This window comes from Rhinoderma darwinii, chromosome 1 (assembly GCF_050947455.1).
Source record: "Rhinoderma darwinii isolate aRhiDar2 chromosome 1, aRhiDar2.hap1, whole genome shotgun sequence".
Lineage (NCBI taxonomy): Eukaryota > Metazoa > Chordata > Amphibia > Anura > Rhinodermatidae > Rhinoderma > Rhinoderma darwinii.
Genome location: NC_134687.1, coordinates 531,447,532 through 531,472,212, shown reverse-complemented (window position 1 = coordinate 531,472,212; position 24,681 = coordinate 531,447,532). Strand labels below are relative to the sequence as shown.

The 24,681-nt window shown below is 43.2% G+C and overlaps 1 protein-coding gene across 1 annotated transcript in view; it reads right to left on the bottom strand.

Moving 5' to 3' along the window:
- Nucleotides 1-24,681, bottom strand: part of LIX1 (limb and CNS expressed 1) — a 157,208-nt gene that overhangs the window by 83,168 nt on the left and 49,359 nt on the right. The window contains exon 2 of the mRNA XM_075837082.1: nucleotides 9,216-9,379. Within this exon, the coding sequence (XP_075693197.1) occupies nucleotides 9,216-9,379 (164 nt within the window). The remainder of the gene's footprint in view (nucleotides 1-9,215; nucleotides 9,380-24,681) is intronic.

The following is a 24,681-nucleotide window of genomic DNA, read 5'->3' as shown; positions in this document are numbered from 1 at the left end:
CCATGTGGTTTTGAGGATTTACTAGGCAGCCAAGAATGGCACAGAACTATTTTTAAAAGCATACACATATAATATATACTGTCAGTAGAAGATGGAAGGATTACGGGATAAGTCACCCACCCAACACAACGTAACCACAAATAAAGTGTTTGATATTCATGAAACATCAGGCTACACTCACTAGAAAAATTAATGCAAACGCTAGAACATAAAAGCAGGGTTTTCATCAGAAACATAAAAGCATAGTAACTATTTAAAACATTCAATACCATAACATTGGCCCTGAGCGGGATCCACATTTCAAAAATTATCTCATATCTCGAACACAAAGAAAATTGTTATTTTCATACACACCCAATGGTGTAATTCCAATCATGAACCATATCGTAATTATCACCATCATGACATGATACCTGCATGTTTTTATTACACAGGTTTATACCTCTGAAAGTTCATATGTTGTGATAGCCCTTATAGGGGTTGTCCAGAATTTAAAAAATAAATAAAAAATAGTTTTTTACCCAAAACAACGACACACTTGTTTGTGGGCAGTGCCTGTATTGCAGCCTTGACTGATTTAAGTAAATGGGTCTGAGCTGCAATACCAGGCACAGTCCATGGACAAAAGTGGCGCTGCTTCTGGAGAAAAAAAGCAGACCTTTTTACTCATCCTATACAACCCCTTAACTGTTATATGTAGTGAAATTTTATCTTGTGATAATGGAACTTCCTTTATTAGATTCTATTACTGAATATAAGTCAGATTTTATTGCTTCCATGTTTTATAATAAAGAATTAAAAGAACTGATGTATTGAGGAGCGGGGGTGTGGGTTGCTTTGGATTCCCGTAATATCTTGATGCTGGTCAAGTATGTTAATAACTCCTATGAGGATGTTATTTTTTTTCATATATCAGCAAAGTTGGATCTATCCTGGAGGGGAAAACAATCCGGGGAATTCCTTAAATATAATATATTGCAGGCTTATCATGTTTATCTGAAATGCAACACAGAACTTCCATGACTTCCCCAGGATCCAAGACAATGCATGGTTAAGAGACAAAATACAAGAAATGCTATAACCATGATTAAGGAGAATCCAACTTTAATAACCCACCATAAAATATGTGGTTTACAGGATCGTGGAAAATAAAGCTTATAATGAGGAATCGATTTTTACAGACCTACAATTATTTTGCATTGTATGAGTTATATATCAGTTACACAACTCTACATCTTTAGGATTTTAGAATGTGATTAACCCCTTACAGACGCAGCCTAGTTTTGGCCTTAAGGCTCAGAGCCTATTTTCAAATCTGACATGTGTCACTGTATGCTGTAATAATTCTGGATTGCTAATACCTATCCAAGCAATTCTGAGATTGTTTTCTCGTGACACATTGGACTTTATGATAGTCATAAAATTTGGTCACTATATTAAGTGTTTATTTGTGAAATATAGCAAAATTTAGAGAAAATTTGGAAAAAATAGCATCTTTCTGAATTTAAATGTATCTGCTTGTAAAGCAGAGGGTTATACCACCCAAACTAGTAACTAGTACACATTTCCCATATGTCTACTTTATGTTGGCATCATTTTTTGAACATTCTTTTATTTTTCTAGGATGTTACAAGGCATAGAATTTTAGCAGCAATTTCTCATATTTTGAAGAAAATTTCAAAAGCCTCTTTTTTTTTAGGTACCAGTTCAGTTCTGAAGTGGCTTTGAGTGCCTTCTATATTAGAAACCCCCATAAAACACCCCATTTTAAAAACTAGACCCCTCAAAGTATTCAAAACAGCATTTAGAAAGTTTCTTAACCCTTTAGGCGTTTCACAGGAATTTAAAGCAAAGTAGAGGTGAAATTTGCAAATTTCTTTATTTGGAAAGAAAATCCTTATTATTCCATTTTTTTTCCTGTAAAACAGAAGGTTTTACCAGAGAAACGTAATTCAATATTTATTGCCCAGTTTCTTTAGTTTTGAGAAATATCCCACATGTGGCCCTAGTGCGGTAATGGACTGAAGCACAGGCCTCAGAAAAGAAGGAGCCCCTAGTTTTTTTTAGGCCTCCTTTTTATTAGGCACCATGTCCGGTTTGAAGAGGTCTTGTGGTGCCAAAACGGTGGCAACCCCCCAAAAGTGACCCTATTTGGCAAACTACACCCCTCAAGAAAATATTCGAGGGGTATGGTGAGCATTTAGACCCCATTGATTTTTTGCTTCATTTTGTGGAATTAGGCTGCTCAATTGAAAATCTAATTTTTCTGATAAAAGGTAAAAAAAAATATTTTTTACAAGAAATAGAGGAGAAAAAGCACCCCAGCATTTAAATCAATTTCTCCCGATTACGGCAATACCCCACATATGGTCATAAACTGCTGGTTGGACAAACAGCAGAACTCATAAAGGTAGGAGCGCTATTTGGCATTTAGATTTTACTGGATTGGTTTCTGGGCGCCATGTCGCATTTGCAGAGCTTCTGAGGTACCAGTACAGGGGAAACCCCCTAAAAGTGACCCCATTTTGAAACCTAGACCCCTTGAAGAATTCAGTGTCGTTTTCATGCGACTTTTTGATACGTTTTTATTCTATTTTTAAGAGGCATGGTGGCTAAAAACAGCAATTCTACTTTGGTTTTTTTTATTCCTTTTTTTTTTACAGCGTTCACCGTGCGCCATAAATGACATATTCACTTTATTCTGCGGGGCGATACGATTACGGCGATACCAAATGTTTATAGTTGTTTTTATGTCTTATGGCGTTTGAACAATAAATTACTTTTTTTTAAAAATCATTTACTTTTTGTGTTTCCTTATTCTAAGAGCCAGAACTTTTTTATTTTTCCATCAAGAAAGCTGTGTGGCTTGTTTTTTACATAACGAACTGTAGTTTCGATCAGCACCATTTTTAGGTACATGCGACTTTTTGATCTCTTTTTATTCCATTTTTTGAGAGGTGAAGTGACCAAAAAATTGTGATTCCGGTATGGTTTATTATTATTTTCTTTTATGGCATTCACCGCGCGGGATAAATAACAAAATACTTTTGTAGTTCAGGCCTTACGGACGTGGCGATACCGGTTATGTATAGTTTATTTATTTACTTATTTTTTTAATAATAAAGGACTGATAAGGGAAAAAAGGGGATTTTTACTTTTATTACATTAAAAGTTTTATTTTTTTATTTTTATACCACTTTTTTTTTAACTTGTATATTTTTGCCCCATTAGGGGACTTGAAGGCAGGAGGCCCTGATCGCAATTTTAATACACTGTACTACATGCGTAGTGCAGTGTATTAGAGCTGTCAGCTACTCGCTGACAGCAAGCATAGTGGGTCCTGACTTTGTCAGGACCCACTAGGCTTCCGTAGGTGGCATAGCCAGAATCCATTGTTAGGCCTCCTGTTGCCATAGCAACCATTGCCGCTCGCTATCATGTAGCGGGACGTCGATGGTGGTCTAACCCCTAAGAAGCCGCGATCGCTAATGAACGCTTCTAAGGGATGAATCAGCGGGGACACTGCGATTGGTCCCCGCTGAAGGAGCTGCGGCAACTGCTGTACGAGACATCAGTTGTCACAGCTCCTGTATGTGCTGGGAGGACGACCGAAATGGCCAATCCTCCCGTGACGTACTATTAGGTTATGGAGCGCGAACGAGGCAGTTACCATGACCTAATAGTACGTCCAAAATAGCTGTTGTGACTTATTTTATATAATAAAGGTCCTAAACCTAAACATATAAAAAGTAAAGCATACTTAACTATTCAACATTACCGTGGTCAGCATGTATTTATTTCAGCGTGCAAAAGTATTACATTGCAAACTTAAAACTTGGGTAGTTAAATAAAGAGTTCTACCTTTAAAAATGGTTCTGGATAAGGCCAATCTTTCCAATTCCAAAAACCTTAATAAACCAGGTTGCTGCAACATGTACATATGAAGGTTCTTCTGGCCAAGTTGCTCAGGATCATAATACCTGCTGCACATGCTTAGAGTGGTGATAAGAAATACTCCCCTTGATGGATTCTGTAATATCTAGGGATTTATTTTATTTTATATTTATTTTTACTGATGGTCCATGAGACCAAAGAAGCAGATATGAAGCAGATATAAAGCTTAACTTTATTCTGTGGGTCAATAAAATTACGGCGATATTATATTTCAATTTTTTTAATGTTTTACTACTTTTACAATGAAAAAACCATTGTTAAACAAAATGTTGTTTTGCGTCGCCATATTCTGAGAGCAATAACTTTTTTTTTTTCCATCAATTGAGCGATGTGATGGCTCAGGGATGCATAAGACTTTTTGATCACTTTTTATTCAATTTGTTGTGGGAGATGAGATGATCAAAAAACATGCGGTTGAATTTTTTTTTTCTACTGCGTTCACCATGCGGTTATATGATGTTAAATTTTAATAATTCAGACTTTTACGGATGAGGCAATACCAATTATGTTTATTATCAGGTTTTTTTTTTACAATGCTTTAGGTGGGAAAATATGCAAAGGGTATTCTTCTTTTGAACTTTTGATATTTTTTTTGTACATAAAAAAACCTTTATTTAACTGTTTTTCACATTTATTCTATTAGTCTCCCTGGGAGACTTGAACCAGAGATCGTTTGATCGCTTTTACCATATGCTGCAATGCTAATGTATTGCAGTATATCAGGATTTGACAGCCTCGTATTAAGCCCCGTCTTGGATTAAAAGGAGCACACAGAAGGCCAGACCTGTGGGCCTTAATTAAGCCCCCAAGTTGTCATGACAACCATTGGCTCATCCCACTCATTGCAGTGAAGTGTCGACTGTAACATACAGCCAAAACCTGCTTAGTATGGAGCAAGCTCAGCCCATGAGCCCGCTCCATACTTCCCTTGCCGGGTATGACGTAAGTATACTTCAAATGTCGGCAAAAGTTAAGCACTAAAGTGCCGTTGCAGCAGTCACAAAGTGCAAATCATTCCGAGAAGCACCTTTATTTGCCATAACACACAATGATGTGAATTAGAGAGAGAATCTAATACTGTAGGTGCTTTCTTAAAAAGGTCTTTCTGGTGACAAGTTCTCTTTATGAGCCCACAATGTTAATCAAGAATTATTATGTACAGATAGATACAAATACCAAATACGTATTATATTTTTTGTTTCACACACACATTGAGCCTCATGTATTAAAACTGTTAATATAAATATTGGCTTTGTTGGCCATAGAAACGGCCTACATTTAATTTTCTTGAAGCAGAACCCAAGTTGGATATTTTTCTATAGGACAGTTTTGATACACGAGGCCAACTTGGCCACAAATGCGCTGATAAAATTGTGATTTGCTTTAGGAAAATGTATGTAAATGTAAAGGAATGCAATAGTAAATATAATTACCATAAATTGATAATCGAGTTAATCAGTAATCCCCACTTTACTTATTTCTAGCTAGGTCTTAAATAACGACGCAGCTACGAAAACATCTGACTAGGCTTGAAAAATGTATTATGCAACATTACAACATAAGTGAAAGCCAGACAATCATTTTACTGCATTTCACGGTATTATACACTGGATACATAGAAGCAATATTTACATTTTAGCAAAACAATTTCATGGCCTAAAAATAAAAATAATATGGGAAAATCTCTGGGAATGTGGGAAACTAAAAACACTGTGTAAATGTATAAAGAATACAGCAGATGTGTAACGCAAAAATAAATATTTAGCTAAGTGACTGTTTTTTCTATCAGCATATTTTTACATTAGTATGTAGGGAAATCTATAGATAAATATTTATGTGCAGTGTTGCATATCTTACATATTTTCACACGCAGATATGACTATAATAAAGTGATTGAGGAAGAAATTTCATAGTCACGCTCTATTGTGAAAATAATAAGATAATGTCTTGGTATGAAGAATGGAATATTGCTCGGTAACTTGGTTATTCCATCTGAAATCTAGAATACCCACTGGGTCATTTTAGACCAAACGTTGTAGAATCACTGCAGACTGAACATAACCTGAATCTGTAAGGGATGTAAATCACATTTAAACTTTTCGCTTATCTCAAGCATCCACACGCTCGTCCACCCCCTTGCGGAATTGCCGCGTTTTTTCCGGACTGAATATTTGATGGAAAATGCGCAGCAGAATACAGTAGCAGCATAGTGGATGAGATTTAACAAATCTCATCCACACGCTGCGTAAAAATTCAGAGCAGAAATTGACCTGCGGTGCGTATTTTTTGGACCGCAGCATGTCAATTGCTTCTGGGAAAAGTGGCCAGAATTGCTGCATTTTTCAGAGGAGATATCACCATCTCCCAACATTGAGAAAAACACAGCAAAATACGCACCATTTTCTGCCGTAAAAACTGCAGGAAATGTCTGCATTTTTCAACTGAATTGATGCAGAAATTTTCTGCAGCAATTCCGTTGTGTGTGGACAAGAAAAATGTGTGTGGGCAAGCCCTTACACTGTAGCGCGGATCTGATGGGAACAGAATTTAGCAAGTGATCTGGTTGAGACCCAGGTAGTCAATAAAAGGACGCAGGGAGCCATCCTTCTTTTTGACGAAGAAGAACCCGGCTCCTGCCGGGGAGGAAGACTTCAGTATGAAGCCCCTCTCCAAGTTCTCTTTAACATAGGTGGACAAGGACAGAGTCTCTGGCAAGGAGAGAGGATATACCCTACCATGGGGAAGGGATGCACCAGGAATCAGCTCGATAGGACAGTCATACGCCCAGTGTGGGGGCAGTGTCTCCGCCTCCCGTTTTTCTGAAGACGTCCGAAAATGCAGCATAATTACCAGGCAATGCTGCCAATGACCGGGGCAGAGGAGGCTGAGCCGAACGAATCTGTACCAGGTAACGGTTGTGACAATTGGAGCCCCACTGGAGAACCTCTCCAGAGTTCCAGTCCAGGACTGGAGCATATAGTCGGAGCTAAGGCGGACCCAGCAGCATGGGGATAATGGCCTTGGATAGGACGTAGAACGATAGAAGTTCGGAGGGGAGAGCCCCTATTTGGAGCCTCAGCGGCTTGGTCACAGATATAACTGGGTCTGGCAGAGGTAGTGCATTTACTGATGCAACCATCAACGGTCTCTCCAGAGGGGTAGTGGGTAATTGAAGAAGGTCCACCAGGTCTCTACAAATGAGTCCAGATAGGCAGAGACCTGATGCGTTTTCTCACCGGACACTATAGTCACGGGTATGGACAATTTAGACGGGAGTCCTTCTTTGCCCAAGGTTGTCTCTCCTACCAACCCTAGGTTGTGGGGTTTTTGGGGACACAGACACACAAGATGGCCTCTGAGGCCGCAATAAAGACAGAGTCCCGAAGCTGATTTCACATAAAAGTCCGGTGCACGTGCTGCCCCTTTAAGAGCGGGCACAGGTGTGCACGTGCACCCTACGGGACCCAGCCGAGGTGAGAGGAAGTGAGCGCTGGTGTCTCCTGAGGAGACTGGGGCCAGCGCTCGCAGATCCATGGCTGCAACCGTCAGGAGGTGAGTGAACCCGACGGCCCGCAGTCATGGACATGACACCCCCTCTCTGGTAGTGCCGCACAGCCATCCTACCTGGTAGTGCCACAAAGCCCCCTCCCTGTAGGTAGCGCCTTTGGGGTTCCCTCTAGGAGTGGAATCCCCAGCCAGAGCATTGCCGACGCTCTGGCTGAGGATTCTGTTTCAGGAGAAGCCCCTGACGTCACTGTCCATATGGACTAGTAGTACTCTGCCTGGGACTCCTGCTCTGCTCCTGACATCACTGTCCATATATGGATAGTGATGTCCGGAGCAGAGCTGAAGTCCCGGGCAGAGCGCTAGTAAAGGCTCTGCTCCGGTACTAGGGCTCTGCGGAAGCCCCTGACATCACTGTCCATATACGCATAGTGATGTCAGAGGCAACCCCAGAGCCAAAGTCCCGGGCAGAGCACTCTGCCTGGGAGACTGCTCTGCTCCTGACATCATATGGACTGTGATGTCAGGGGCTTCCCTAGAGACAGAGTTCCAGAGCAATGGCGCTAGTGTTCTGCCTGGGACTCATTCGATCCTCCTGACATCATTGTCCATATATGGACAGTGATGCCGTGATGACGGCAGTGTCAGCACCCGGCGGCCGAGTGGGCCCCCCCCCCAAGGGTAGTGGGCCCGGCATTTGCCTGGGTTCGCCGGGTGCTGACGCCGGCCCTGATTACACACCTTGGTTTATTAGTTATACATTATTTTTGTGTGTAAATCTCTACCTGTATGTGAGTTTTAGGCGCATATGAATGTTTTAATGAATTTTATTTTTAAATAATTCTTGTTTGTAACAAAGTTACCTGAAGGTGCACAAGTCAACTGCAATCGGCAGGTTGTCTACAAGGGTTTTTTGGGTGCGTTCACTTTTTCAAGGTGTATAGTCCCGGTATTTTCCAGGTTGTTGCATTTTTTGCGCACTCTTCAATTCTGGTGATTTTTTTTGAAGATATGTGCAGACATAGGCAAAAGTTGTGTTTATGATCTCTGCACATATTGAACTTTTATTTTTAAGATGCGTAATGCATGTAAATTTCTGCTTGGGTCACACTTTTAGCCACAAATATACATTTAAAAGAAAATAAATAAATTACAGTTGGACACAAAACTGCATGACGGTGACTGTGTGTATAAAGTGCTGTGTGGCACTTTGACAATGTGCGTGCTAGGTGTCAACTTTCAGAAAATACATAGGCATGAGGGTTTAACTTTATCCACCAGCAGCAAGGGAATTGTAGTAGTACATGCCGGCCTTTCAAATGAATGACCAACCATAGAATAGAGAACATATATTTGGTTGCAGCTCTCTCACTTAATTAATAAAGGGGGGCAAAAACTGTGGACCCAGCACTATGACATCCATATACCGTAATAGAGCAACTGGAAAGGTTGTTTTCATGTAAAACCCCTTTACATTGACCAACTTTGGTACTACATTTTTGTTAAAGGACATGCTATATGAATGTATTGTAGATGGAATAAGCTTCTATACACTGGAACATTTCAAAAATGCTATTGTGCTGCAGAAGTTTGTTGTCCCTTCTTCAGTCCCGTCCTTCCTGTCCTTCCACCTCTAGTTTATAATGATAGACAGGGCTTGTAGGACAGGAATATCTCCTCATGTGTTCCCACTGTCTTCTTTATATGAAAAACTTGAAAACTGAAATATGACTGTTATACATGAAAATGATTCTTACCTGAAAATTTCCAAAACAGCTTCCTCCAGGTAAAGTTACATAGCAAACAAATGGTGGATCCGGTGATGGGACTGACTCATAGGCCACCAAGCTTTCACTGGGGAAGATTGCCTTTCTCTTCTCTTTTTTCTCCCAGAACTCTTGAAGTAATGCAACTACGTTTACTGCAATAAATAAAAGAAATATGACGTTTTATATAAGGTACTATTAATTCAGGAACTTTGTTTAATAATTGAATTCTAGAATGAAGATGCTCGAAATAATGTAACTGTACGGTGGTGGAAGTACTAAGAAGTAGGGGAATATGTAAATGGTAAAGTCTAAATTCCTATTACATTTTTCCTTGAAGTTAAATTTGTATAATTTAGGATTTCATGATTCAGTTAGAAACTATTTTTTGATAGTGGCAAAAAACTCTTACTTTAAGTTAATGGGTCCAAGCCCCAAATGCAATTATGAATCCTGTGGGATCTAGTAATATACAAGGATAGCAGTTCATCTGACTATACATGTTTAGACTTATGGTGTAAAAATATATCGTTCCTTTTTTCATTTAATAATATTCAGCATTCTATGTTGAATAATAATATAAACATTTTTGGGGGGACAGAATAACATTTTTCTAATAAAGAGCTCTAAAGCTACTGTTTTACTTCAGTCAGCCATAGAGTTAAATAATAAAATTCTGTCTGCCTGCAGCCACAACTAAGTGCAGTTGCACACAACCGAGTGCCACTTGGACCGTTCTTCACGGCATCCGTGCGGCACCCGATAGTTTTCACGGACCCGGTCACTTTAGCGGGTGAATTTGTTTCGTAAAAACTGACCCGACTTACCAATCCATGGAAAGAGAGTAAATATCCTCTCTTTCCACGTATCACGGACGGGACCAGGCCGGCGCACACGGTCGTGTGCATGAGGCACAAGGCAGAGGCGTAGCTAGGGGGGGCAGGTGGGGCATGTGCACAACTAAGAGGGAAGGTGGGGGGCGCCAGAAGCGCACCGTCCATGATGGCGGCCTGCTGCCTCTCTGAGGGGGCGGCGGCGGCGCCACTGAAACCAGCCGTCGCCACCCCCTCCTGCACTGTAGACGATGAACGGCCGGGTACATTCCGCACTCGTCCATTCAGTGCCTTTCAATGACTCAAGGGGCGAGATTACCTCTTTGCGCCGCTTGCATAGTTGAAAGGCGCTGATTGACAGGGCAAGTCATAGTGCCCTGCCAATCAGCGCCTTTCATAGACCCAAGCAGCGCGATGACGGCATCGTGCCGCTTGCGTCTATGAAAGGCACTGATTGGCAGGGCAGAATGACTTGCCCTGTAAGTCAGTGACTTTCATCAACACAAGCGGCGCCAGGATGTCAGAAGAGAGCAGGTCTGCATTGACAACGGATGGCACGGGAACGGGATATGTAAAGTTTTTTTTTTTTATCCTAATAAAAATGTAAGTGACATTATCTACAGGGGGGGCTCTATCTACAGAGGGCAGGCTCTATCTTCTGGGGGGGCTATATACAGAGGTCGGCTCTATCTACAGTGGGGGCTATATACAGAGGTCGGCTCTCTCTACAGGAGGGGCTATATACAGGGGTAGGCTATATGTGAGGCACTATATACAGGGGTGGGCTATATGTGCAGCACTGTTTATAGGGTGAGATATATGTATGGCACTATCTACAGGGGTGGGCTATATGTTGGACACTATATACAGGGGTGGGCTATATCTACAGGGGGATAATATACAGGGGTAGGCTATATATGGAGCACTATAGGGGGAGCTATATGTGAGGCACTATATACAGGGGTGGGCTACATGTGGAGCACTATTTATAGGGGGAGATATATCTAGGGCACTATCTACAGGGGTCGGCTATATGTTGAGCACTATCTACTTTGGGGTCTACATGTGGGGCACTATCTATAGGGGTGGCTATATGTGGGCACTATCTACAGGGGTGGCTATATGTGGGACACTATCTACAAGGGACTGTGTGTGGGGCATTATCTACATTGGGCTCTATGGGGGGCACTATCTACAGGGGGCACAGTGTGTGTGTGGGACACAGTGTATGGTGCTATTATAATTAGAGGTGCAGTATATGGTGCTATTATAATCAGGGACAGTGTATGGTGCTATTATAATTAGAGGTACATTGTATGGTGCTATTATATTTAAGTATATTTAAGTGTCTGGCACCATGATAACTTTATATTTGTTTATAGGTGCAGAAATGTTTGAACAGTGAGAAGCTAAAGACATCTGAGTTGCAAACTGCAGAAATGGGCTGTGGCCGGGAGAAGTCATCAAAGAGGTCAAGCCCGGATGGAGAAAAAAAAAGAAAAAGACAACTATAGTCACCGGTGAGTCACTTAATGTAATTGTTTATTCTGCCTCTAATCAGTACTGTAGTCGCTGCATGATCTGCAGCGAGATGATGGGTGGTATGATTATTTTTTTGTGAAACAGCAACTCCCAGCATATCCATATAATTGTTTGAGCCATGCTGGGAGCTGTATACAATTTAATGCAAACCTATACTGCAGGGGTTGCACTAAATTGAGCCGTATTCATGCTGGTGTTGTATTTATGTACTGAGCTTGGTTCTGGTGTTGTATATATGTACTGAGCTTGGTTCTGGCACTGTATATATGTAGTGAGCTTGGTTCTGGCTGTAACGTCCGTGGTCGCTGACCACGAACTCCTTACATCCAGTCGACGCCCTTCTCTCCAGAGATGTCTGCACATGCGGCCGTCCTGTTCCACAGTGACCACCAAGGTGCACTCGCGAGCTCAGTCCAGACTTAAGGAGCCAAAGCGCACACAGGTGGGAGATTGAGCTGATTTCTCCCAGAGCACCCTGGGCTATAACAAGGGCTGTGCACCTCCCTGCAATGCCTGAGCGTTGTTGTCATACACTAGTCTGTCTAAGAAAATGGTCTCCTAGTGTTTCCCAGTTCCCAGTGCTTCCTGTTCCAGCTACCTGTAACCTGTATCCTGTGCTATCCTGGTCAAGTACCATGGTGAGCAGAAGTCGTGCTGTGCTGTATACCACGCCTGTTTTGCTACACCACGCCTGGACCCTGCCTGCTGCCTAGTCCCAGCCGAGCCTGTCTAGCTACTGTCTGAGCTACCACAGGTACACTATACGAACTATAGACTGTGACCTGTGTCCTGTTGGCCAGCTACCATACCATCAAGGCGGTACGGCCCAGTGGGTCCACGTACCCAACGTGACACTGGCACTGTATATATGTACTGAGATTGGCTCTGGTGCTGTATATATGTACTGATCTTGTTTCTGGAGCTGTATATATATATACTGAGCTTTGTTCTGGTGCTGTATATATGTAATTCGCTTGGTTCTGGTGTTGTATATATGTAATGAGCTTTGTTCTGGTGCTGTATATAGAACTATATTGCTTGTAAAATTTTCAAATGGCTCTATGCTCGAGTTAAATAAAAAAAATGTGGAAAAAAATGACACCTCATTGATTGTTACTTGTTAGGGAAAATAAACATGGCGAGGGGGAAAGAGATGTTGGGAAAGAGGTTTGGGAGGGTGCCAAACGGAATCTTTGCCCCGGGTGCTGGAGAACCTAGCTATGCCTCTGCTATGCCTCTGCATAAGGGAAGCATGAGAGCCTACTGAAGACCATATTATAATTGAGTTCCAATTTAGTATTTTAAATCTGTATGCAGTAAGCTCCCCCTAGTGGCAGCTGCATAACGTATCCTCTCCAGTCTCCATGAGGGCTGCTCGATTAGTCCTGGTGTCTTGGGTAATCCCAGCAGGAGATTTAACAGGCACAGAAGAAGATAAGATCACAGGAGGGAGAGAATAGTTAGGCTCAAATTAGGAGTTCTGCCTGAAATTTTCCTGAGAGGCTAGGTTCACATCTGCATTGGAGACTAGGTTAGGAGCCTCCGTCACAGATCCGGTGAAAAATGTTGGATAAAAAAAGAGTAACATGCTGCGCTATTTAGTCTGGCAAAACACCGGACACCATGGCAGAAACTTGACAAAACCCATTAAAGATAATGGATTCCGTCGGGCGCCATTAGTGTCGACCTGCAACGAATCCGGCACTTCCGTTTTTTCATTGTTCACCCCGTATGACAAAACAACACCGGAACAAAGCTCAGTATATATATATACAGCTCCAGAAACAAGATCAGTACATATATACAGAACAACGAAAAAAACTAATGCAGATGCGATCCCAGCCTAACTCTATGGCTGAGTGAACAAAGGAGATACATTAAATTCTTTGCAGGTATATATAACAGTGCTACACTAGGACTTCCCATGTTAGAATTTGGTTCTTTTAGGCGTCTCAGGCGTCTTATATTTCAACAGGGGAGGTGGTTAAAAGCGAAATATCAAAACAGCAAGTTAACATCTCATACTGATGATATGAAATAAACGGTATTACATTTTTGGTTTGGATCTGAGAAAATAATGAACAACTGGAACAGTACGCTGAGCTGGAAACATTAACAAAGTCTTACAAAATCCCTGTTGGAATCATTTTGGCTTGGCTGATCTCAGTCAATATACACAGAACATAAGCTTCAGTTTTTAAAAACCTTTTATTCACCTGTAACATCAAAGGTTTTTCTATAAAAATGTCAAATAAACTGCAGAGCAGACGTAAGAGTCCATTTAAATCAAAATCAGCTGTCAAGTTTTCTTTGCTCAGCGTACATTCTGGACTCTATTATATCCATATCCTAATTTGAGCTGTAGTCCTAGGAGTACGGTTATTTTTACAGCACAGATAAAACAAAACTGTTGCAGGACAAATAAACATAGAGGAAAAATAGCAACCTATAAAGGCAAGTTCTATCTTTCTATTTACAAAGCTTCAAAAAAATTACAATTTGCCCCATCCAGATGTTCCCTTTGATTATTCCATATTTTGCCACTGAATGCTTTAGGATCTTTAGATAAAAAAAAGTATAATATGAAGGAAACCTGTACAGTATAACACAGAATGCAGCCCCATTCACTTGAATGGGACAACGCTGCAATACCTTGCACAGCCGCTATGAAAGTAGTGGCGTGTGCAAGAATGAACATAAATGAAATTCATAATTTTAAATACAGAGACTCAAAAGGTTACGTAACGGGTTAGGTGCCACTATGAGGTATTTAGAGCACCTCCAATATGTATAATAGGCAAGCTTCAAATATACTGAGCAAACTTTATTAGAACCAAAAAGCCAAAGAGCCACAAGAATAATGAAAAGATATAAATAGTTTATTGGGACATACAACACAAGAATTGCAATTTAAAATACAAGGAGATCTAAAAGGAACAGTGTGGGATATGGCTCCAGTAAATGGAAGGTGTCCTACAGTGACCATAGCATGGTTGTACATGGCAAATGCACATAGTTATATCTAAAGAATCTAAATAATATAGAAGGCATATATAAAACAGTCCATCAAGATTACATTGAATGTAGTAGTATACAGGCACATTTGGTGCATCATATAATAGGTATAAGACAAGTGCCCGGGGTCATAGGGTTCTAAATCCTATGCTGCCCAGATGAAAAATGAGTGCAAAAGGAGACCGTCATGAGAAGATACAACCAGCCAAGAGAAAGAGATTAAGTAGAAGTTTAAAGATACACGTAGGTCCACAAGGGATCCACTACGAATATAACTGGTTTATAAGGTAGGCTTACCCATTAGGATGAAAGTATGTGTTCCCACACTGCAGCCTGCAGTGATAGCGCCCCTAAATGAAATTCAAGTAAACAATGAAGAGGATGTGGTACTCGCTTCAAACAGCTGATCGGCTGGGGTGCCATGAGTCGGACCCCCACCGATCTAATATGATGACCTATCCTAAACTCATTAATTACTTTCACTGCTTTTAATGGTTTTCTGTGCTATTGCATACAAACTGGAAACAAGTTATCAAGACAACTATGGAATATCTGGAAAATACTTTTTTGCATCACTGTGCATTGCCCCATGAGTGTGCCTGATGCAATGATGAGAGTCAGAGGAGATTAATACACAGTTAGATTTGCTTGTTAATAAACACCAAGATTTTCAAACAGATTTAAACAAGTCTCTTTGAGATGAATCTAAAAAGGAGTTTAGACATTTTTTTTTACCACTCATGCACTGTTATGGAATTTCTAGAAGTACGATTCCCCAAAGGCTGCTGGAGACTGCTGGGAGAGAGTGTGCATATAAATCTGCAACCTCAAATCCGCCACAACTTTGATTAACAGAGTCTAAGTCTACTCTATGGTATTCGCCAGAGCCCATTGCAGGGCGGGATGGTTTTTGCTGAATAGAACCCAGGTTGTTTTAGCAGAGTTCAATGTTAGATGAGGTGCAATGCAGGCAAACCTAAACAGGATAACCAGACAGCCAGAGGTTAAACAGAAAGTCCAAATCAATAAGCCAGTGGATACCAGGTAAAGCATAGGTCAGTGCCAGTCGTGAACAGATAATCCAAATCAGCAAACAAGGGGTTAACGAGAGACAAGCCGGAGATATGGGGTTTAGTCAGAAGCTTGATCAAGACACCAGAAGGTAAGGAAAATCACTGAGTGAGAAGGACAGGTATAAATACTAAACCAAATCTGATAGGCAGAAAGATAAAGAAAAGAGGTAGGCTCAAGGAAAAAACAGAACCTAAAAAACTAATGGCACTTGGTGAGACATAATCCGACATTTGACTATAGAGACTGTACATTTAGTACTGTATACACAACTATATGCAAATCTGTGAAGGCGTGATATATAGTGCAGGCTACTGATCATACAGTCTATACAAATGCGTCAGAGTATTATTCCTTTTTTTAAGCAAGAATGATTGTGATGTAGGAGCTGCGAAGCTATATACATACTGGGTGGTCGTGTCAATGATATTACATTGGATCTTTATTTGACTTCCCATCGCCGCACATCTGTTGTGAACTATTCTAATACCCATTTGTATCTTGTAAAGGATCTGCCAGGCACTGCTTCGGGGTTAACTCCCAGAATTAATCAGTCAACACCTGAGTGTACATCCCTGAGACAGACACCAGCTTCCTCCACTCAGGCTGGCAGGCTTAGGAGTGGGAGAGCCTATCGCAACCTGGCCAGACTCAGCTAGCTCCCGCCCTCGGTCTATTTAAGCCTGCTCTTCCTGTCCATCTGTGCTTGTGAATTCTTTCCTTGAGGTTTCCTGGCCCAGCTACAGCTCCTGCTACTTTTTGATCCTGCTCCATACAGACCCCGGCTTACCGACTACTCTTCTGCTTTTCGCTTTGTACCTCGCACTCTCCTGGCTTGACTCGGCTCGTTCACTACTCTGTTGCTCACGGTGTTTCCGCGAGCAACTGCCCATTTCCTTTGCTTGTATTCCCTTGTTTGTTTGTCGTGTTTGTCATGCACTTACTGAGCGCAGGGACCGCCGCCCAGTTGTACCCCGTCGCCTAGGGCGGGTCGTTGCAAGTAGGCAGGGACAGAGTGGCGGGTAGATTAGGGCTCACTTGTCCGTTTCCCTACCCCCCCCACCATTACAAATTCACAAGCCTTATACCTAGTCTACCCTGGTCCCTGACACCCTAATGGAACCCCGTGAAACCCTGGCTCAGCAAATGCAGGGTCTCTCCCTACAGGTCCAGGCCCTGGCTCAGAGGGTCAACCAGCCTGATGCTACCTTGGTAGTTCCCCTCACCGCACCCCTTGAACCCCACCTCAAGTTGCCCGACCGGTTCTCAGGTGACCGGAGGGCTTTTCTCTCCTTTCGGGAGAGTTGTAGGCTTTACTTTCGCTTAAAGCCTCACTCCTCAGGTTCTGAGAGCCAGCGGGTGGGTATAATTATGTCCCGGCTCCAGGAAGGGCCCCAAGAGTGGGCCTTCTCCTTGGCTCCTGGCGCCCCTGAACTTTCCTCCGTTGATTGTTTCTTTTCTGCCCTCGGACTTATTTATGACGAGACTGACAGAACTGCCTTTGCCGAGAGTCAGCTGGTGACCTTACGTCAGGGTAAGAGACCTGTTGAGGAGTATTGCTCTGACTTTAGGAAGTGGTGCGTAGCTTCTCGGTGGAATGACCCTGCCTTAAGGTGCCAGTTTAGGTTGGGTCTGTCGAATGCCCTGAAAGACCTGCTAGTTAGTTATCCCTCTTCTGACTCCTTAGACCAGGTTATGGCTTTAGTGGTACGACTTGACCGACGTCTCAGGGAACGACAACGTGAACGTTTATGTGTTTTTTCCTCCGACTCCCCCATGATGCCTCCCGAAGTCCCGTTGCTTCGTTTCTCCCCTAAAGACTCAGAAATACCTATGCAACTCGGGGCCTCCGTGTCCCCTCAACAACGTAGAGAATTCCGCAGGAAGAATGGTCTCTGCTTCTACTGTGGGGATGTCAAGCATCAAGTAAACAACTGTCCCAAGCGTAAGAATGCTGTCAGAGAGCTCCCGCGTCTAAGTGATCATCGGGGAGGTCACTTGGGCGCACAGGTATTTCCCGTAAATATGAAACGTACTAAGATATTGCTTCCCTTTCAGGTCTCTTTTGGTGGTAGGTCTGCTACCGGCAGTGCCTTCGTGGATTCAGGGTCCTCTACTAATATCATGTCTGTGGAATTTGCTATGTCTCTCGCTATGCCTCTGATTGATTTGCCTAAACCTGTTCCGGTAGTGGGTATCGACTCCACTCCTCTTGCTAATGGTTATTTTACACAGCATACCCCTGTTTTTGAACTCCTTGTTGGCTCCATGCATTTGGAGCAATGCTCTGTACTATTGATGCAGGGATTATCGTACGATTTGGTTCTAGGTCTTCCCTGGTTGCAGTTGCATAATCCTACGTTTGACTGGAATACTGGGGAGCTAACCAAATGGGGTAATGAATGTTGTACGTCATGTTTTTCTGTTAATTCTATTTCTCCCCCTAAGGAGGTGAATACGCTACCCGAGTTTGTTCAGGACTTCGCTGATGTTTTCTCTAAAGAGGCCTCCGAAGTATTACCGCCTCATAGAGAATACGATTGCGCTATCGAATTGGTACCAGGAGCTAAGCTTCCTAAGGGTAGGATATTTAACCTTTCTTGTCCCGAACGTGAAGCCATGAGGGAGTATATCCAGGAATCCCTGGCCAAGGGTTACATTCGTCCCTCTTCTTCTCCGGTAGGTGCTGGCTTCTTCTTCGTAGGGAAGAAGGATGGGGGTCTTAGGCCATGCATTGACTACCGTGGCCTGAATAAGGTCACGGTAAGGAACCAGTATCCCCTTCCTTTGATTCCTGATCTCTTTAATCAGGTTCAGGGGGCCCAATGGTTCTCTAAATTGGATCTACGGGGGGCGTATAACCTTATTCGCATCAAAGAGGGGGATGAGTGGAAGACTGCGTTTAACACGCCCGAAGGCCATTTCGAATACCTCGTCATGCCCTTTGGGTTGTGCAATGCCCCTGCGGTCTTCCAGAACTTCATAAATGAGATTTTGAGAAATTACCTGGGGATATTTCTTGTAGTGTACCTTGATGACATATTGGTGTTTTCCAGGGACTGGTCCTCCCACATAGAGCATGTCAGGAAAGTGCTCCAGGTCCTTCGAGAAAACAAACTGTTTGCCAAAATCGAAAAATGTGTATTTGGGGTACAGGAGATACCATTTTTAGGTCAAATCCTCACTCCTCATGAATTCCGCATGGACCCTGCCAAGGTTCAGGCTGTGGCTGAATGGGTCCAACCTGCCTCCCTGAAAGCGCTACAGTGTTTTTTGGGGTTCGCTAACTATTACAGGAGATTTATTGCTAACTTCTCGGTCGTCGCTAAGCCTCTTACGGACCTCACTCGCAAGGGTGCTGATGTCCTCCATTGGCCCCCTGAGGCCGTCCAGGCTTTTGAGACCCTCAAGAAGTGCTTTATCTCGGCCCCCGTGCTGGTTCAGCCCAACCAAAGGGAGCCATTTATTGTGGAGGTTGACGCGTCCGAGGTGGGAGTGGGGGCCGTCTTGTCCCAGGGTACCAGCTCCCTCACCCATCTCCGCCCCTGTGCTTACTTTTCTAGGAAGTTTTCGCCCACGGAGTGTAACTATGATATTGGCAACCGCGAACTTTTAGCCATTAAATGGGCATTTGAAGAGTGGCGCCACTTCCTGGAGGGGGCTAGGCACCAGGTAACGGTCCTTACCGACCACAAGAATCTGGTTTTCCTAGAATCTGCCCGGAGGCTAAACCCGAGACAAGCTCGATGGGCGTTGTTTTTTACCAGATTCAATTTTTTGGTTACCTATAGGGCCGGGTCTAAAAATATTAAGGCGGATGCACTGTCGCGTAGCTTCATGGCCAGCCCTCCTTCGGAGGAAGATCCTGTTTGTATTTTGCCTCCAGGTATAGTCATTTCCTCTATCGAGTCCGATTTAGTCTCTGAAATTGCTGCTGATCAAGGTTCAGCTCCTGGGAACCTTCCTGAGAACAAGCTGTTTGTTCCCCTGCAATTCCGGCTAAGGGTACTTAGGGAAAATCACGACTCCGCACTATCTGGCCATCCAGGCATCCTGGGTACCAAACACCTCATTACCAGAAATTATTGGTGGCCTGGTTTGCCTAAAGACGTTAAGGCCTACGTCGCCGCCTGTGAGGTTTGTGCCAGGTCCAAGACTCCCAGGTCCCGACCAGCGGGCTTACTGCGTTCGTTGCCCATTCCCCAGAGACCTTGGACACATATCTCCATGGATTTTATCACCGATTTGCCTCCATCCCAAGGCAAGTCGGTGGTGTGGGTGGTGGTAGACCGCTTCAGTAAAATGTGCCACTTTGTGCCCCTCAAGAAACTACCCAACGCCAAGACGTTGGCTACCTTGTTTATCAAACACATCCTGCGTCTCCATGGGGTCCCCGTCAATATTGTTTCTGACAGAGGGGTACAATTTGTTTCATTGTTTTGGAGAGCCTTCTGTAATAAGTTGGGGATTGATCTGTCCTTCTCCTCTGCTTTCCATCCTGAAACCAATGGCCAAACGGAGAGGACTAATCAGTCTCTAGAACAATACTTAAGATGTTTTGTCTCTGACTGTCAATTTGATTGGGTTTCTTTCATTCCCCTCGCCGAATTTTCCCTTAATAACCGGGTCAGTAACTCGTCAGGGGTCTCTCCCTTTTTCTGTAATTTTGGGTTTAATCCACGGTTCTCCTCCGTTTCACCTGGTTGTTCCAACAATCCCGAGGTGGAGGTCGTTCATCGGGATCTGTGCACAGTCTGGGCCCAGGTTCAGAAGAACCTAGAGGCATCCCAGAGCATACAGAAGGCTCAGGCCGATAGAAGACGTTCTGCTAACCCCCTGTTTGTGGTCGGGGATCTGGTGTGGTTGTCATCCAGGAACTTGCGTCTCAAGGTTCCGTCCAAAAAGTTTGCTCCCCGGTTTATTGGGCCGTATAAGGTCATTGAGGTCCTCAGTCCTGTCTCTTTCCGGCTGGAGTTACCCCCGTCTTTTCGTATACACAACGTGTTTCATGCCTCCCTCCTGAAACGCTGCTCCCCGTCCTTGGCCCCCTCGAGGAAACCTCCTGTTCCCGTCCTCACCCCTGAGGGGGTGGAATTTGAGGTGGCCAGGATCGTGGACAGCAAGATGGTCCAAGGCTCCCTCCAGTACCTGGTCCATTGGAGAGGATACGGGCCCGAGGAGAGGACTTGGGTACCCGCCCGGGATGTTCACGCTGGGGTATTGGTCAGGAGGTTCCACCTGCGTTTCCCCAGTAAGCCAGGTCCACTTAGAAAGGGTCCGGTGGCCCCTCATAAAAGGGGGGGTACTGTAAAGGATCTGCCAGGCACTGCTTCGGGGTTAACTCCCAGAATTAATCAGTCAACACCTGAGTGTACATCCCTGAGACAGACACCAGCTTCCTCCACTCAGGCTGGCAGGCTTAGGAGTGGGAGAGCCTATCGCAACCTGGCCAGACTCAGCTAGCTCCCGCCCTCGGTCTATTTAAGCCTGCTCTTCCTGTCCATCTGTGCTTGTGAATTCTTTCCTTGAGGTTTCCTGGCCCAGCTACAGCTCCTGCTACTTTTTGATCCTGCTCCATACAGACCCCGGCTTACCGACTACTCTTCTGCTTTTCGCTTTGTACCTCGCACTCTCCTGGCTTGACTCGGCTCGTTCACTACTCTGTTGCTCACGGTGTTTCCGCGAGCAACTGCCCATTTCCTTTGCTTGTATTCCCTTGTTTGTTTGTCGTGTTTGTCATGCACTTACTGAGCGCAGGGACCGCCGCCCAGTTGTACCCCGTCGCCTAGGGCGGGTCGTTGCAAGTAGGCAGGGACAGAGTGGCGGGTAGATTAGGGCTCACTTGTCCGTTTCCCTACCCCCCCCCACCATTACATATCTATTGGAATCAGAACCGATAAAAACACAGGGAGCCTGCTCTATGAACTATCAAGGCGTCACAAATAGGCTTCTACCTGGCTATACACGTTGTGCCTCATGACGTACACACTATCCCTCCATGTTTCACACACTTGCACCCCATTATCCATTTATTTCTATTGAGGCACTTCACTCATTACTGCCCCCTATATTTCACTTATAGTATTACACTTGCACACACACTATTCATTTATTATTTCTTACTACACATCCCATGCACCACACACCACTCCCCTCAAGACTAGTGGGAGTGGCTATTATTATTTAAAGCACCTGCTCGCCCTTTCATCAGCATTTCTGGCCTGGCTGTGTCCATTTGTAAGTATGGCCTTTTTCGGTGTTTTTGTATATGTCCCTGTGTTTTTATCGGTTCTGTTTGTGCATCAGGAACGTTCTGTTCCAGTTTAGGATTTAGGGACTCGCAAGTCTGGGGATCCTTGTCGTGGATTGCGAGCTTGCGTCCTTTTGGCCAAAATGATTACCAATACCCCAGGTATTTTTCATTATTATGTATATTCGCTTCTCTTGGACACAGCCGGGTCTTTGATGCTGGGAGAGCATGGTGTGTTGTTGTTTGGCATAGCAAGCAGGGTAGCCCGCTCTATGAATTATCAAGGCGTCACAAATAGGCTTTTACCTGGCTATACACGTTGTGCCTCATGACGTACACACTATCCCTCCATGTTTCACTCACTTGCACCCCATTATCCATTTATTTCTATTGAGGCACTTCATTTATTACTGCCCCCTATATTTCACTTATAGTATTACACTTGCACACACACTATTCATTTATTATTTCTTACTACACATCCCATGCACCACACACCACTCCCCTCAAGACTAGTGGGAGTGGCTATTATTATTTAAAGCACCTGCTCGCCCTTTCATCAGCATTTCTGGCCTGGCTGTGTCCATTTGTAAGTATGGCCTTTTTCGGTGTTTTTGTATATGTCCCTGTGTTTTTATCGGTTCTGTTTGTGCATCAGGAACGTTCTGTTCCAGTTTAGGATTTAGGGACTCGCAAGTCTGGGGATCCTTGTCGTGGATTGCGAGCTTGCGTCCTTTTGGCCAAAATGATTACCAATACCCCAGGTATTTTTCATTATTATGTATATTCGCTTCTCTTGGACACAGCCGGGTCTTTGATGCTGGGAGAGCATGGTGTGTTGTTGTTTGGCATAGCAAGCAGGGTAGCCCGCTCTATGAATTATCAAGGCGTCACAAATAGGCTTTTACCTGGCTATACACGTTGTGCCTCATGACGTACACTTTATCCCTCCATGTTTCACTCACTTGCACCCCATTATCCATTTATTTCTATTGAGGCACTTCATTTATTACTGCCCCCTATATTTCACTTATAGTATTACACTTGCACACACACTATTCATTTATTATTTCTTACTACACATCCCATGCACCACACACCACTCCCCTCAAGACTAGTGGGAGTGGCTATTATTATTTAAAGCACCTGCTCGCCCTTTCATCAGCATTTCTGGCCTGGCTGTGTCCATTTGTAAGTATGGCCTTTTTCGGTGTTTTTGTATATGTCCCTGTGTTTTTATCGGTTCTGTTTGTGCATCAGGAACGTTCTGTTCCAGTTTAGGATTTAGGGACTCGCAAGTCTGGGGATCCTTGTCGTGGATTGCGAGCTTGCGTCCTTTTGGCCAAAATGATTACCAATACCCCAGGTATTTTTCATTATTATGTATATTCGCTTCTCTTGGACACAGCCGGGTCTTTGATGCTGGGAGAGCATGGTGTGTTGTTGTTTGGCATAGCAAGCAGGGTAGCCCGCTCTATGAATTATCAAGGCGTCACAAATAGGCTTTTACCTGGCTATACACGTTGTGCCTCATGACGTACACACTATCCCTCCATGTTTCACTCACTTGCACCCCATTATCCATTTATTTCTATTGAGGCACTTCATTTATTACTGCCCCCTATATTTCACTTATAGTATTACACTTGCACACACACTATTCATTTATTATTTCTTACTACACATCCCATGCACCACACACCACTCCCCTCAAGACTAGTGGGAGTGGCTATTATTATTTAAAGCACCTGCTCGCCCTTTCATCAGCATTTCTGGCCTGGCTGTGTCCATTTGTAAGTATGGCCTTTTTCGGTGTTTTTTTATCTATTGGAATCAGTGGCGTTTTTTGGTTATCAACAAGATCTTATTTATCTGTGCTGGTGCAGAAATTGTCTTGAGTCCATTAAAAACCTTGACGAGTCTCTTTTAATAGTACACACCAAATTTGGGCCATTTGGTTGATATATAAATTTAAAAAAGAAAAAAGGGGATACTGTCAAATGGATGTTTATGAATGCATGTCTGGCATAGACATCTATTATTTTTAAAAAAAGGATGTTTTTTTGTGTTTTTATGTTGCTTTAAAAAATATTTTCACTACTGAAAAAAAATGGTTTCGAGACCTTAACCTGCTAAACATATGCCAAAAAGACCCCCTACAGTCATAAGTCTACCCCATACAAGCCTATGTGTTCTGTACAATATATGTCTAGATAACTTTTTTTTTAAATGTGCTTGGCGTATCTTTTGTGCCTCTTTTGCAGTACTTGAAAGTTGAAAGGTATGACACAATTTACAGATAGATGCTACAGCATACCCCATCCCTGTTGTTGTTGTTTTTGTGAAGTTTTTCACCACTATCTTCAAATATCACTTTAGCAAGAAAAATATCCACATCGCTGTAAGTAAATGAGACATAATTAGCAAACTTTGGCTATAGCTCTAGCTTCTTATTTACTATTATATGGCCAATTCTAAATTTTGAGTGGAAATCCTGTTTAATTTAGACAGATCTGATCATCTGGGGACCTGTCATACAGGAAGAGATTGCATAAACCAGACAACCCTTTTAGGAAGCTTCTCCAGATCCTGACTAGCTATGACAGGTAGGTGCTAAATAAGGGACATTCATATAACTTTATCATTTTATTTCCACAAGTGATGGAGACTTTTTCTCATTAGTTTTCTGCCCTAGTTGTTCTGCGAAAATATTTTATAAATATTCCCTATGGCGTGTATGATTTAG